Source organism: Fringilla coelebs (genome assembly GCF_963513975.1).
Source record: "Fringilla coelebs genome assembly, chromosome: 1".
NCBI lineage: Eukaryota > Metazoa > Chordata > Aves > Passeriformes > Fringillidae > Fringilla > Fringilla coelebs.
Window position 1 is genome coordinate 43296547 of NC_140028.1, and position 16605 is coordinate 43313151.

General features: G+C 39.3%; 1 protein-coding gene across 2 annotated transcripts in view; it reads right to left on the reverse strand.

Annotated features, from left to right (window-relative positions):
- Positions 1-16605, reverse strand: part of SPIDR (scaffold protein involved in DNA repair) — a 195697-nt gene that overhangs the window by 122818 nt on the left and 56274 nt on the right. For both annotated transcript variants that reach the window (XM_084220353.1, XM_084220352.1), the window contains exon 7: positions 11680-11780. In XM_084220353.1, coding sequence (XP_084076479.1) covers positions 11680-11780 — 101 coding nt within the window. The remainder of the gene's footprint in view (positions 1-11679; positions 11781-16605) is intronic.

The window sequence follows — 16605 nt, forward strand, 5'->3', positions numbered from 1 at the left end:
AAAAATTCTGTCCCTGTTTTTATTAAATTTCATACTAAAACTGAAATAAAGCAATTTGGAAATCTAAAACTAAATTGTTCTCAAAACCACTTTCATGCGAACCCATTTTTCATCACATGCAACATGCTTCTGCAAAGCATTCTGCTTCCCCTGAACTGGTATTTTCCAGCTCTATAAAGGGTTCCACCAGACAGTCAGACACAAAATGTACATAAGCCACTTCAGTCCGAGCCATTACAGCTTCACCTCCTTTTCCAGATCTGAGAAATGGGAGAATGAACTCTTTCTGCCAAGTCCTTTGAAACTGACTGATGAAGAGAGATGGTCGCAGCTTGCTGCTGCTCCTCACCGCTGTAACCTCCTCAGAAAAATGTCACAGTGCCACTGCAGAGACTCACTACACTAAGATAATGTTTGCTTATATGAAAATTCTGACAAGGGTGAGCACTGACTAGTTTTCTATGCCTGAAGGGAAGGGCTTAGAATATTCACACTTGAATTCTCTTTTGCCTGACTAGCTGCAGTTGTGGTCCTCTGTCAACCCCAAGTCATTTGGCACGCATAAGCAAATTCTGCTAACCACAAAAATGCTCATCCTTTAAAGTAACTAAGCATTTACCTCTTCCCTCTAGACATACAGCACAATTTGCATTTACATCCACTTTAAACACCAAGTCACAAAAAAAAAAATCAGTCTCAGTTTTCAAACACACCAACAGCTTATTAAAAATAAGCATTAAGACAGCTTGTGAGAGAGACTGCTCATCACTTCTGAACCAAGCATTTCTTACATGCAGAATTTTATGACAATTCTTACGGTCAGCAGCTTATATGTTACTCATTTTATACAGCAGGTTGAAGACCATGAATGACAGCCTAATAATATTTTTCTTTTAACCTCTGACTGTAAAACAGTTAAAAATATTAGGCAAATCAAGAACTGCATCTGTATGAAAGTTTCTAAAACACATTGGAGTAAAAAATATCCTACCAGGACACCAAAGTCTCTTGCAGGCCTAAAGTTGATGGAAACACTGGGAGCTGATTCTAAATGAAGCAGAATGCTTCTACACTAAAAGCATCTCAATTTCAACCAGTAGCCAAGTCTCACACTTGGCACACATGCACATTCTACAGAACCACAATCTATTTGTTTATTTAGATGCACAGAGATAGTTTAGTTTAATTACTCTGAAATTATTATTACTGCTGATGATAGTGTTCTCTTGAACAACATGGAAAAGCACTCTGGATTCCTGGCACATGATGAAACACCAAATTTCAGAATGTAGCTTTGGTTTTAATACATTTGGCTCTTGTATTGTTATGTCAATCAAAAATAAATCAAACATATGTGGCTGCACACTGAAGGGCAAATTTGTGGGTGAGGAGACAGGCTGGATCACTGCAAATTCTACAGTTTCCAGAGTTTACTTGTTTGTTCATCCATGTGAAAAGCTCACTTTAGGGTTTTGCATTGTTCTCCTTCACCCTCAGATAACTTACATAAATTCCCACTTGCTTGCTGAAGTTATCATTCACTTACTTTCATTTACAAAGCCGAATTAAAGCTCAAGAAATTCAGAAGCAGAGATGTGCATGTTTCATGACAATACCTAGTAATCTTAGGTAAGGAAGAATACTTTACAATTGTATGCATTTTAAAAGGTGTAATCAATAACTGTGCTGCAATTATGCCAATTCCTACACTGCAAATTTCTTCATTTCCCATTCTGCTGCCCAGAATACTCAAGGATTTCTTCAGGCTTAGCTTCTGGAAGAATTAATGAGCTACTTCAGCTAACTGCAAAGCCACTTCAGTTTACTTACTTCAAGGTAACCCTTATTCTCCCACTGAAAGACAAGTACACACTCTCACACTTGCTGAGAGTGAGCATACAGCTGCCTGGATGCATTTAGAAATCTTCCATGAAGCAGCAATCAGCAATTTGAGGACTTCTTAACAAAGTTCTTATAGAATCTTCGAAGATCTCAAGTGGAAAGGAACCCATAGGGACCCTCAAGTCCAACTCCCTACTTCTCACAGGACCACCTAACACTAAATTATATGAAAATGTCCCTTAAAATGACAGGTTTGGTGCTGTGGGGAGCCTGTTCCAGTGATTGACCACACTTTCCATGAAGGACCTTCTCCAAATATTCAATCTGGTTCCAGAGGCCTCTGCAAAGTGAAATGCTTGGGGGAGATAAAGATGGAAACTCAGATCAGCCTGAGCAGTGTGAGACACAGGTACATTTCTCAGCAAAGCCCTGGGTGCTCTGAGCTCTGGTGACAGAGTGCTGCTGCAGCTTACTGGTCCTGGAACACAGCCTAACATGGACAGCTGCCCCTTCCAGCATCTCTCCATAGCCTTCACAGAGTCAGCTGGAAAGCCAGAGAAAACATCTACTGACACAGAATCAAGGATCACGTGAAATATCTGGCCCCATGAGTCAAAACAGAGAGTTTATTCATCCCAGGGGCACGAAGTGTAATTCAATCACTGATACACAAGGCTTAAGGTACCACAAAGAAAGCCAGAAGGGCACTGATAAATCTGGCAGAGTATGAATTCTGCGGAGGTATTTGAGATGTACAACATATGCCCTCTAAAGAACGCCATCTGAAAGGAGGGGATCAGCCACCAAGGCCTGTAATGCTCCCTCACTTCTCACAGAATTTTCCATGGGAAGAGAAATCTTCACAAAGACATCAGTAACATGCTGGCTACTACTGAATCAACATATTGGTCACAGAAGGGACAGTGTACAAGAAAAGTCAGGTACCAGTTAGGAGCTAGATTAGTTACAACATCCTTTGCAGAACACCACTGTGATAAATGTCTCCCTCTGAAAAGCAACAGACAGAAACCATTGCCAGATGGACCATGATCAAACAAATAAGTTCCTTCACACTTTGCAAGTGGTCCAGAAGGAGTGAAATCCATGAGAGACTGACTGGTGGGAGGAATGAGCCATTTAATCAGGGAAGCATCTTTGGTGAAGCCTTGCTGTGATTGGTAAGAACCTCCCAGACAAGAAACAAGAAGCTCTGACAAAGATGAAGAAATCCTGATCCAAACCTGGGCAAATGGAACATCAACCTCTTGCTACCACTATTAGCAGAACCTCTGAAATGACAAGGAAAGGTCTTTTCAGCAAAAGTAGTAATGGAGCAAACCTGGCAATGATCTTGGGCATCATTTCCAAAAAAACCTGATGATCCATAATAGAGTGATCACAACAGGTCTATGTTGTATGCATGGGCTCAGAAAAACAACCAGTATCTTTCTGGTAGGAGAAAAAGCTTATTTAGAACTACTAAGAACACAAACAGTAATTCTGAGTCAGAGATCTGTGGGAGGGATTTGGGAGAATACTTTGGGAAAGTATCAATAAGTGTTAGCCATTTTATAATTTTTTTCTAGGCATTTGGATAGGATCCTAAGCTAGAGGCACTTTGGTTTAGCCACCTAAGAGATCTGCTCTGACATACACAGTTAATTATTTAATTCCAGGTGTGTCCTCTGGGATGCCGGTTTCTCACTCCAATTTGCAACCCAGACATGAAGTAGCTCAAAGATAATTCCAGTGCCTGGGAGATGAACAAATTTCACACTGAATGCAACAGTTTCCTTGGGTATTTATTTTCATTTTGTTTATTACTTTAGTACACAGGGTGATGCAGCCCTTCAGCTATATACCATGTCATACACCATGACATCAAAATCTATTTTGACGCAGTACTTCGCAGATGTTCTGCATTTACTCTGAATTCCAGAAGGGTTAAAAAAAAAGAAAAAAAAAAGGGGGACTGGGGGGAAGGGCAAAAAAATCTCCCCATTCCTTTGGAGCTCACAGACCCTGAGGTCTAGAGCCCTTTGAAGACTTCAGATGACTCTACAGTCTCTGGCAGATGGAATGCCCTTGATCTTGAGACCTAACACAGTGGCTTCACAACAGACACATATATTTAAGCCACATCAACACTGAATGTACATCACAGATGATGCACTGGCCATGCCAAGGGCAGCCTAGGAGCAAGGCTAAGAAGAAAGCCAGCCTGCTTTGACTCTCAACAACCAAAAAGCAGTTTGGAGACAAGAGAAGGAAAAAAATATTGAGAAGCACAATTTAAAAAAAAAACAAATGCTCAGACATTCTGACTTCAGTGCCTGAAATACAACTCTGAAGTTTGTTTTAATAACTCTGTAACTACCAGTAAGGAAGACAAATGAGGAGGAAAATATAGAAATTATGATCTCTTGGGAGCCACATATTTTATGTTTTTCTAGTGACAGTGACAGGAAGCTGAACACACTGCAAAGAGAGGATCCATGGTGCTTGATGTATGGAAATGCATCAAATGTCAATATCAGTAAGACCGCATGCAGTTTCACCCTACTCCACTGAATTTTGCTAAAATGCTACTGCTCAAGTGTTCCAAAAGAGCACCTGTAGCCTTAAATGGAAAGTTCTCAAAGGGAAGAAACTCTCTTTAGAGCTGGTCAACAGAACTCCAGCAGCAGAGCAATCTCTACAAGAGCTACAGAGTGAGACAAAGTGTTTCAGGACTGCAAACTGAATTCTGCATGGTTTGAATGTGTCAGCACGGATAGGCAGATCAGACCTGCAGAACCAACAGTAACACCATCACATCAACAAGAGCAAAACAAAGCCAAGTTTAGTCTATAACAGCAGGTACTCCCGAATTTTTCAATTTTCCATTCTTCCTGAAAATTTGAAAGTCTTGCCATGTTGTAAGAACGCATCTCACCCCCAGGGCTGAAAGATGTGATGTGCCCATCTGAATCTAACTGAACGGAACAATCCAAGCACACAAGGCAGAAATGAGTTCATAAAGGCCACAGTACCAACGCAGAAAACAGTGAACTACAACAACACAGACCACTTAGAAACAAAAAAGAAAACTGAAGCATAGGAGAATGCCAAACAGTGAAATGGTTCTGCTCCACTGAGCATTCCAGAAAAAAAAAACAACTTATATCTAAGCATGAAGAAGAATGGAATGGAAATTATTACTAGTGTGATACTAAAAAGTCTGTAGTAATAAAGGACCATATGCATACCTACCAGTATACATGTGAACTATCATGAAAAGCAAGACTGACAAAATAAAACTCCTCAGCCACAAGACTTACCTCACAAGTCACATGGATACAATAGACCGAGCAAGCATGACAAGAGGCAAAAGGGAGATTATTTCACCACCTTCCTTTTTAGTAAGTTAAAAAATTACCCTTATGCAAGTAGAGCTTTCTGAATAAAGACATTACAAACTCATAAAAAGACACAAGGGAGGAAGATGAGCTTGCTTGAAGCCACATTAGTATGTGAAAAACCGCTAACAAATGCATGTTTTATGCAAAAATAGTGAAGGCAACTTGTTCTTATCAGCTAAACAGTCACAATTCTTTATCTTAGTGATATCTGAATGATATGGGGAAAGGACAGTTACTTTCAAGAAAAACAAATTACTGTTACTTTTGCTCAAAGAACTATCAAACAAATAGTATACATCAATTGCAGTTTAGAAGCAAATTTTTACTGTACCTGACATTTCTAAATACATGGTTGAGAAGTTAAGTTATACATTCTCTTAAATGGGAAATTCTTTAGAAATATGCAGTATGCAAAATACAGGTGTTACACACCAGTCAAATTTCTACTAATCTTAGATAAAATCTTTTATAAAATAACCTTTCCTACTGAAAGTACAAAGAATTGTGGGCAATTAAGGTTGGGAACAGTACTCACTACACACAGAATGAAAGTCACTCTTTGCCTTTGGTTCAGATGAATAGGTCAAATACACATTATGGAATTATTAAGGAAACAAAGAAAATTCCACTTCATGCCTTGTTTATTAAAACCAACTAGCAACACTCTTCCAAATTTGTCTCACTCAGTTGTTTTTCAAAGGCATTATTTCATCCCAACATAATTTAACTTCTAATTGTCAAATGTGGTTCCAAAACTGCAGTTAGTAGACACTCTCCTGGGACATCACATACTATCTGCAGTGGAAGAATAGCCAACCACTTTCTGGTTCAAGCCACAAAGTTTTACTTTCATTCTTAAGTGTAAAAAGTATAAAATGTCAAATTACAGGCACAAATCAAAACAAAAACATTCTTTTGGTTGGCATCCAATTATTGTTCTTTCTCCTCCCTCATGTATAACTTGCAGGTGCAGGCATAACAAACTCAGCAAGCAGGTAGATACCAAGCAGAACCTTGTAATCCAAAGTCAATGCTGAAAACCAGGTCTGGGTTTCAAGGTTTTCACAGCCTGTACAAAACCATCTGCTTGCTGTTCTGAATAACATGCTGTTATTCTTCCTGGGCTGGTAACTTCTGAAGCCATTTAAGATTTTTCTCAGAAACACACCAAGTCTCTCATAGGCATGATGGCTTCTTGCCACATTTATATAAATTTTTAAAAGTCTGCTGAATTTGGCTGTGCTTTAAACACTACAAATTCTTCATAAGAACATATGCAAGCTACTTAAAGAGACTATGCATGTCATTATTGTTTCTCATAGGAAAACAAAAACAATACAAAGAATTCTTGCTTGAAGAAGACAAGTTTACTTTTGATTTTTTCCTTTCCAATGCTGTAACAAGTTCAGAAAGTTGGCTAGGAAAAAAAAAATTGGCCACTTGCCATGTCTCTAATTTATAGTATTAACTCTTAAGTAATAAAACAAACCATCAAGAACTAAGAAACAAGCAACAGCTAGCAAATCTCAGATTTCTGTCTTTTTAGAAGAATTTTACATAGCAAAGGAAACCCTGTTAAGGGTTACCCATGTTTTCTTCATCAAGTACAAATTTCTTGGCATTCTAGCTGCTAAAATAATTTCTTCCCATCATCTTAACTAGTCAATGAAACTGGAAGAGACGGAGAGATTGTTTATATCCTCTTCTGTAACCCTTTCAGGCTTCCTGAAAACGTGTGACATGAAACCCTGTCCTCATCTCCAAGGCTTCACCCTCCTCCCCTCATGCATGCATTCCATTTGCCTCAGTAAACTGAAAATTTGTTGCCCCTTGAAGGTCACTTTTCCCTGAGAAGAAAGAGCAGTTAGGAAGGAAAGATCAATGGTTTTGTTTTATTGTCAGTTTAATACTCAAATTCAGTTGTAACATAATCATGAATCTTAACTTTGGATCAACAAATACCAAATCTTGCACCAGATTAAAAATGCTAGAAAATAAAATGTTCTTCATTTAAGGTAAAGAACTGCTTCGATGATAGCTGCAATACAAACAAAACCAAAGGAAGGTAGGATGTATAGAAAGCAGAATTTCAGAAGTTACAGTAGGCATCTACATGAGTTTGCTTTAAATATTATTAGCATTCCCTCCTATGGACAGGAAGGTTGTCTGTAACTCAGAAAACCACTATTTTTTTCTTCCAGCAGATGTTGACAGGAAAAAGGTTTGGGTTTTTGTTGTGGGTTTGGTTTTTTTTTCTCTCTCTCTTTCAGCTGTCCAGATCTCCTCTTTGACCAAACAGGAAACTTCATGGGGAAGTTACAGCACTGCATACAAAAAAAAAGCCTGCAAATGGTCTACAAGCCCTTGCAGAGAGTACCCTCAAACCCACCAGCTTGGCTGATCAGAGACTTGCTGTTTGTTACATGGCCTGCACCTCAGCCCCCCTTTTACATCTTGAGAAGAACAGAAAATTTTGGACTTGCGGCAGAGCCTGACATTGGCCTCTGTTAGAGCTGAAGCACAGAAAGCATCCAACCAATGCTGTGCAGCACGGGCAAACTCGGGTGCTCCCTCCCTTCAGAGCTCTGCCTGGTATGGCCACCTTGATTTATAGAAGTGGGATTCACCTTGCAGAAATCCTTAGGGAGCGCCTACCCCAACACAGGGACCAGCTGCAGAACGTGACTGTGGCCCAAAATTGTCAAAATCTGAGAGAGCGCAAAGGTTTCTTCTACCCTGCAGAATGAGCGGGCCAAAGTGAGACCCTGTGCGCTGCATAAACACCAGAAAGTGCGTGCTCTCTGAAAGGAGGTGCTCTCTTCTGGGCAGTGATTCATCCCAGTGACCAAGAGGCAGCCAAACCACAATGGTTACTTACAGAAAAGGGTCAGGGAGGTAACAGACAGGATTTTTTTAAAAAAGCAAAGCTGAAAACTAGGGGGTTTTGAGTAATATGGACATGGATACAACCCAAAAGTAAGTAACAGCAAAATAAAGGCATAAAATTCTGCAATTTGAAATGTCTAATAGGGGTGACAGCTGGAACTTCTGGAAACATTTTTCCTTAAATCTCATACGTAAGGAGGACTTTAAACCAATCTCATTTGAAATTGCTCCCCGCCGCTTTAGCAATGAACTTCTGGTCTGCATGTCTATGGGATATCCAAAATGACGTGACAGCTCTCCCAGCAACTAAGTTACTTCAATCCTCCACATTAATCTTCAGGATTCTTTAGTGACTCAAATGAGTTTGTTATTTAAAAAGTTCTTTCCTCTAACTCCGTGCTGAAGTCAGAAACAGTCCTGGAAACAGCGTGGCTTAGAAATGTTACTGGGCAAAACAGAGGGGAAACAAAATTCAAGAAGATTCTTAGATTAGTGAGACAGCCTTAACTTGAACCTAAAGAGATGAAAGCTGAAAGTGGCATGCATTTGCTGTGCTGACACTTCACATTCCTGACTAGAAGCAAAGCGAAGGTTATCTAGTTACATTACTAAAATTTCAACCATTCCAACTGATGTTCTCCAAACCAAACACCAATTTCATTTTGGTGTTACAAAATATTATGGCCGTTCTAAGAATACAGCTATCAAAAATAAATTTTGCTCTAGATGAAAAAGTATCCCCAAAATATTATCACAGCTATTTTAATGATTATTTTATAATCAATATACTTTGGAATAAGGATTGGAATTGGAAGTGAAATTGAAGTGAAATTGAAGTTGTGGAGTTGAAGTGTATTCCTAAATTTATGGCATGTTCAGCATTTTTCAGAAATTGTAGCAAATGCTTGCAGGGTAAATGAAACAGCAGTTTGTCCTAAAGACTTCTTGTCCATTTTTTGTTATGATGGAAAAGGCATATCCCAGAAACAGTTCATCTTCTGCCAAAACGAAATCATCTTAAAGACACTCATCAGAATTTTTAAAATGTCCTTAAGAATAGAGCAAGGTATTTTCCCATAGACTTTTTTCTCATAAAATGCTAACGAATTCTGACTCATTTTCTGAAAGCAAGAAGAAGAATCAAAGAAAGGAATTCAGCCAGGGGCAGATGTTTAGCATGGAATATTTCAGCCGAGAAGTTGGTCTAACAAAATGGTGAGCAGCCAAACACAAGGTTTTGTAATGACACATGTGAAACTAGGACAAAAAGAATATTAGTAATGTTGGAGGTCTGTTACTACAAAGTGCATTAAAAAAGGCAAGCTTATTCAATATCTATTTCTCTTCCATATTTGAGAAGCAGTGAGAGATGTCCTCACACCACATAAGAATGATGAAGTAACCTCTCATGGTTTTAAGTAAGCATGCCTGTACAATTTTCAGCATAGCATTTCTAGAAAGAGCTGGCTAAAGACATCTCTGGTTCCCTGATGTCACTTTCTAGAGTGCATTCAGATACTGGTGAAATTCCAGGAGACTGAAAAGATGATGATATTGTGCTACTATTCAGGAAGGGCAAGCAAAGTGGCTTACAATAACTTGAGACCAACTAGCCTGACATCAGATCTAGGCAAAATGGCTGGAAAAATAAGTAAGGAATTAAGGCCAGAAAAACAACGTGCTATTCTCCATGGGTGGCATTTTGAACACAGAGCCTGCAAATGGCCAAGGGATAGAGGTAAGCCCTCTAAAGCTCCAGTGAGAAACTCAGACCAAGCTTTAGCCAAGAGTTTGGGTGTAACTTTAAATCATACAACCTTCTTATGAAAAATCAACCATTTTCACTATGAGTAATGCATCCTTTGAGTGGAATGAAATAAAAATTTTAAATCCTGAGAGCTAACTCTGTGAATTACAGTTAGAGCTTTTTACGAGGGGAGAATTAAAACTGAGTAACAGCAGTTCCAGCAGGACTTAGAAGTAAACACTCATGCTATTGTTTCATCAGTGACATAAGGAAACTGTGTGAATACCACAAACTCAAGCAAATCTGTGACTAAAAGAGGACAGGCTTTGGCTATCCAGTGATCTGAACTGCATGGTTAGCTGCACTATTTAAGTAAAATCAGCCATTATACAACACAAATACTTCCCTGTGTTTAGGCAGAAGAAACAGAAAAAGTAACTGGAGAGTGGGAAACAGCATCTCAGAAAAAAATAGCTGTAGAGGTTACAAAATCATACTGGACAATCAATTCCAGGTGAAGTCCCAGCACTGTGCTGTGACCAAAGCCAAGCCAGACTCAAACACTTCTCACAGGCCTCGAATATCCTGGAGGCTGAGAAGCGAACTGGACCTGGCCAATGACTCTAATGAGACTAAACACGTAGAATTGCTATGTATTGTATGAAGAACACATAGAATTGCTATCCTTGTTCTTAAGACCCTTCTGAAAAGTTCAAGAGGTACAGTAAAAAGCCATGAACACTGATAAAAATGCTTTGGAGACCCTCAAAAGGCTCAGTCTGTTTAGTTTATGAAAATTGTGAGGCAGCAGAGGTTTTGCTATGCAAGTGCCAGAAAGAGAAAATGTCACATACTAAAGAGCTCTTTAAGGGAGAAACAAGAAACAAAAGAGGGGAACTGAAGCCAGACAAATTCAGATTTGGAAGAAAAACCACCTTTAAAAATTTGGGAGTAGAACAAACTCTCAAAGTAAATGATAGAGTCACTTAGATTCACTTATCCATGTGTTTTCAAATTAGGACCAGAGGACTTTCTGAAAAATAAATGCAAGTTAATATATGCTCAAAAACAAGCAGTTGGCTTAATACAGAATAAATACTTGACATTTTGTAGACTAGTCACACACACAGGAGCTAATTAAAAAACTTAACTACTTCTTTATACTTAAACTCTATGAATCCATTACTTCTCAATAAACACTACTGAAAGGTGGTGCTATCAATCACCAGTAACTAATTTGCACGACTCCCACTGTTTCTTTTTAAGTGATGTCCACACTGTAATTATGCTTCACACTCATTTCATAGTTGTGCACTATTTGTTCACACTTAGTGCCACTCACACATTTTCAGCACTTATCCATGAATTTTTATCCATTTGTTTGTTTGTTGTCAAGAAGTGATCACAAAGCAAAAAGGACAAGAGGAAAAGTTGATTATAAAGAAAGAAAAAAAGCCATCAAAAAATCTGAACACCCATAAATTAAAACTTGAATTGTCCTACAACCTGCTGAATACACTATTATTCCATGTGATGTTGGAAATCAAGGAGCTGTGAAGAACTTAGATGGAGGCTACTTAAAACATATCCTTTACCTTATACATTGAAATGATGACTGAGTTGTTAGAAACCTTCATATTTGCCAGAAATGCAATTATTAGCTCAGAAGACCATCACTATAGCGTTAAACCCAAGTCAGGAAAGACCAGCAAATAATATAAACTTCACTTTTCCCCCTAGGTAGGCCATAGATACATACATGTAGGTATAATACTTTCACAGTGGCATTGTGTTATGTCTTACCTGAGGGGATTTTATCATCTGAAAGACACTGATGCCTCCAAAAGCTAATGGCAGACCTTTCTCTGTTCTGGAGCCGACATAACCTCTCAGCTAGCCCGCCTCTGCAGAGAATAAAGGAATGCTCAGTTTTGCCAGGAATCAGTATTTGGTTTGCCAGATGACAAGCCACATGACAGATGTATATTGTATGTATGTAAGTATGCTTTGACCCTTAGAAACAGAATCATACAGTAAAACTATGTTTTGTAGATTAGTTCTCCCAATTTTGAATTTTCCAGTGGAATTACTCCCAACAAAACATACACCTAGGGGCAATACATGCAACAAAACTTTTTCAGTATCTGGGTGTTCAAAATCTTCATGTTTTCAGTCCTGTCTCCAGTATGAGGACTGTAAAAAAGGGTTTCTAGCTTTCCCTTGAACTTATGAACAGATCCTATTAGAAACCAGAGACAGTTGCAAATTCAAAACAAACCAGTGTAACCACTAGTTATAACAGGTTGGGTTTTCTTTTCCCTCACAGATTTGTTTGTCTGTTGGCAAGGAGCGATCACAAAAATATTCTTTTACCCATACTTGACCCTATGATTCATTTCACAAGCTGGGTCAAGTGTGCAGTTTCAGTGGTCTGAACACTCTCCAAGATGAAATTAATTTAGCATTCCCAAGGTGAGGAGCAGAGGAGTGGCATCTAGCACAAATGCACTTAAGGTAACACTAAAGCAATTCCTACCCTTGGATTCAAAGCCAGAAGACATAATTTCTCACTTTTAAGAACAAGAAGATGTATGTGTTGGAAGCTGTCTTTGGGCTACTACAAAGAGCTCTGGACTACTGTGGGAGTGTCTGAGCATTTTTCTTTGGCTTCAAAGAAGTTATTTGCATAAAGACCTACTTCATTCTTTTATTGCAGTGTAAAGTTTCTCCACAAGTACTACCAAAAATATTAATAAAGATTTCTACCAAGGTGAAATATGTCCTTGAATTAAACTGGTTTCGGAATCAACAGATAGCATACAACCACCTTATGACTGTTTGTGCACATGATGAACATTTTATGGCTTAGTTAAAAAAGACAAATAGCTTGGTAGAGCTCACATCATAAATGTGAAACTGGGAAGACACACACCTATGGAAACTGAGAAGGAGCTAAAAAGACTAGAGCAGGACTTCAGGTGAGTTGTAAAAAAGAAAAAATCTCTCTTCAGTTACCAGTTATTAAGAAATTTCATTTACAGACAAGTCAACACATTATATAAAACGTAGTTAGCAGTGTCAGCTGAATTTTTAATGAACAACTATATCCTTTGCAAAATTATCATCATCACAAGGATTTTCAGATGCAATGGCTAAACATTTAAGTAGTAGATCACAGAATGAACTCTAAATTACAAGAGCCTTATTTAGGCCAAAATGACCTATAGAAGTTTTGCAGTTTACATTGCTATATCTCTATGGCTGGTGTCAGGCAGAGAGGAAAGAAACTCAAGAGGAAGAAAATCCCCAAAGCCTCAAAATTGAGAACCCAAACTTAAACAAGCTATGAACCTACACTTAACAAGCTATGAACCATGCTATGTTAAGAGGGAAAACAAACAAAAATGTTTAGAAAATACTGGGCTCCAGCAAAGTTCCAAGTAAGCTTAGCAACCTTGTTTAATCCTGGTTTCAGCAAGCACTTTAAGACTGACAACTAAGACATAAGTGCAATGGAAGCTTTGGTTCCAAGAGCAGCACAGTCAAGCCCAAGACTTCATACAGGATGACCTACTCTGCTGTTAACACCGTGTTTGTCCACATTTCCCCCCAAACTTGAGTACTGAAGCACTACCACACCACAACACTTGTGGGCAAACAGTTCTACAGACTACAACAAACTGTCCACCCAGTTTCTCTTCTTAGCAGGGAACTATTCTCAGATGTAACTCAGCTTGGCTGGGTGGCCTACGTGAGCCATGCTGGAATTGGTAGATGCCAGCTCAGCTAGGCTTAAAAATGCAGCAGTAAAGTGCATTTTCAGATTGCTTGTTTAAAAGTCTTGCACACATGAGTCTGCATCTTCACTCTGTGTTTGGACTGTAGCAATACACTACACAGTTAGTAGCTCAGACACTTGTTTTGCTGAAAGAAAACTGTTCAACATGAGTGCTCTCCTACTTCATTCCCTCCACAGATGCACAGATGACAGTCAGAGAAATGCATTTTATTTGTTCAAAGTGCAAGAAAGTCTTAAAGTACCTGCAGAAGAGAGCAGCTACTATTGGCTTACAGGCTCATTTCCCCTTTTTATGCTGAACAGAGCTATGGTTGTGTCCAGCCAATCAGTTCCTACTCTTCTGCAAGCCCACTGCTGTTACACCTATGGCAGGAATGCCTTGAAGCTTGAAGTAAAGAAAGCAAGATTCCATGGCTACTGCACTCAACAGCGAGACATCATTCCTGATATGACTACCAAGAGGGTTCCACTGATGCTCACAATTTCATTATTAATTTGCTGACCATGGCTGCATTAGGACACCAGCTATCACAAAGGTCCCTTGAAAGTAAACCTCCGACTTTCCTTAGTAGCCCTCTGTGCTAAGTGCACTGATATTTATTAACCATCATCCTTCCATTCACATTCCAAATGGGGTTAAAAATAGTTTAAACAGAAAACATCATAAAGCAATTTGCCTCTGCTTGGTTGCAGACAATACACAAAATATAACTAAGAATGCATTTATGAGAGGTTCTCAGCTGGTCATTGGAAATGTTGTTTTCATACTGTTTCATAGCTCATGAAATTAGAAAATACAGTTCCAGGACATGCCACGCACAGAAAGACTTTGGCCACAGCAACAGCTGGTACTTTATGGTTTGTTTCTTTTAAAAAGGTAGAAACAAAGGAGGTTAAACACCACCACAACCCATAAGGATAAACCCCCTTTTTAGTTCAAACATATAAAACAAAGGAAAAGGTGATTTCTGGTACACAAGGTAACAGATTTGCTGACAACAGCATTTGAAAACCACTCATTCCTTCCAAAACAGTACAGGTGCCCACACTATAAAACACTTGTGCATGTACTGTGTCATACTGTGAACTAAACAGACTGTGCAGTAACAGGTAAGCCAACTTCTGGGGGGGGGTATGTGTATAAAATTGGCAAATATATTTTGATTACTAATGTATCAGTTCTGTAATCAAGGGAACTGAAAAACTATTTTATTGAAATAATAAAAACTAGTTTAGGATGTATACTTTCCTGGCCAGCACTTCAAACTTGCCCCCTAAATATTTTAATATAAGCAAATTGAACACATTTGGCAAATTGTTAATGCAAAGGCTGTTTGGTGAAGTCAAGCTGCTCAGATACAATCTCCACTGCCCACAACCTTTTTATTTTTAATCACAAAACTTCCAGTACAACTATTTTGTTCCTTTAATTCCCTGAAGGCAGACAGATTTAAAAGCAGCAATTCATGTCCTATTTCCATATTAAATCTGAGCTTGTTGAAATACTGTACTTAAAACAACACATTGCCTTTACTGTCTGTGTCCAACATATCCACACAAAAAACATCTTTGATGATCATAAGAAAGCTCAGCATCCTGTACAACAGCTCAGGTTCTGGTAGTTGCCCTTCCCAAAAACTTTAACAGCAAGACTAAAGAGTTTTGTGACAGCTATGACCAAAAAGTAATACTGAGCCTGATCTGTGACTTCCAGGCTGGTTCCTATCTCCCAACTCAAATGAGGTTCATACAAAGCAACAACAAAAGAGCATTAGTGAGCCTGCTGTGTTTTGAAAAGCAATTTTCAAACTTTCTGAAATGTTGATCTCCTTGTGTTTATTAATTAAGGTTTCCATTCAGGAGGGCACTTAGCAAAAATAACCCCCTTTACAGACTTAATTTGAAGTCAACACTCTTTACTGAGTTGAATCCTTGTACACAGTGTACACAGGACTCCATATAATTCAAAGCAAAAATATATCCCCATCTCAAGATTGGGCAATTTCCATCTTCTCTCATTTCAAAGCAAGGAGAAATCTTCTCTTCTACTTTCACATTAACTGGTGAAGTAACTAACACTCAGCTGCCTTAGACCCCTTTGCACTCCATGGGGCACTTGCTGAAGAAATAAAAACGGCCCCACTGGCTCATGTTCAAATTGCCAGTGACCAGCACCCCCAGGTCCCTTTCTGCAGCCCTGCCTTCCAGCAAGTCATTCCCCAGGCTGTACACAGAACCAGGACTGCCCCATCCCAGGTGCAGAATCCAGCACTTGGCCCTTGTTAAACTTTGTGCAGTTGGTGATTGCCCAGTCCTCTCATTTGTCGCGGTCTCTCTGCAGGGCGTCTCTGCTCTGGAGGGAGTCAACAGCTTCTCCCAATTTAGTATCTTTGGCAAACTTACTTGATGTCCCTTTGAATCCTGCATCCCAGTGGTTAATGAAGATGTTGAAGAGAGCTGGGCTGAGGATGGAGCCCTGCAGAACCCCACAGGTGACCAGACCCCAGCCTGATGTCACCCCATGCACTGTAACCCTTTGTGCCCAACCTGTGAGCCAGCTGCTCACCCATCAGTGAGCATGGTTATCCAGCTGTGTGCTGGACATTTGGTACTGTCTGTGAGAGACAGTACCAAAAGTTTTACCTTTGAAGTCCAAAAAGATCACATCTACTGGCTTTCCTAGATCAGCTAGGTGGGCTGCCCTGTCATAGAAGGGTTTTCAAGCAGGACTTCTCCCTCATGAAGCTGTGCTGGCTGTGACCAATGACAAACATGGCGCTTTTTTCCCCCCATTAGCGCCAAACATTTGGCCCAGTGAAACCATCCACACTTTCAAAAAGAGAAAATACAATTTAACTTTCTCTGAGGGCAAAATAATTTTACTATGTACACTGTCAGTAATGACAAGTGGTACATCTGTACTGCAGCCA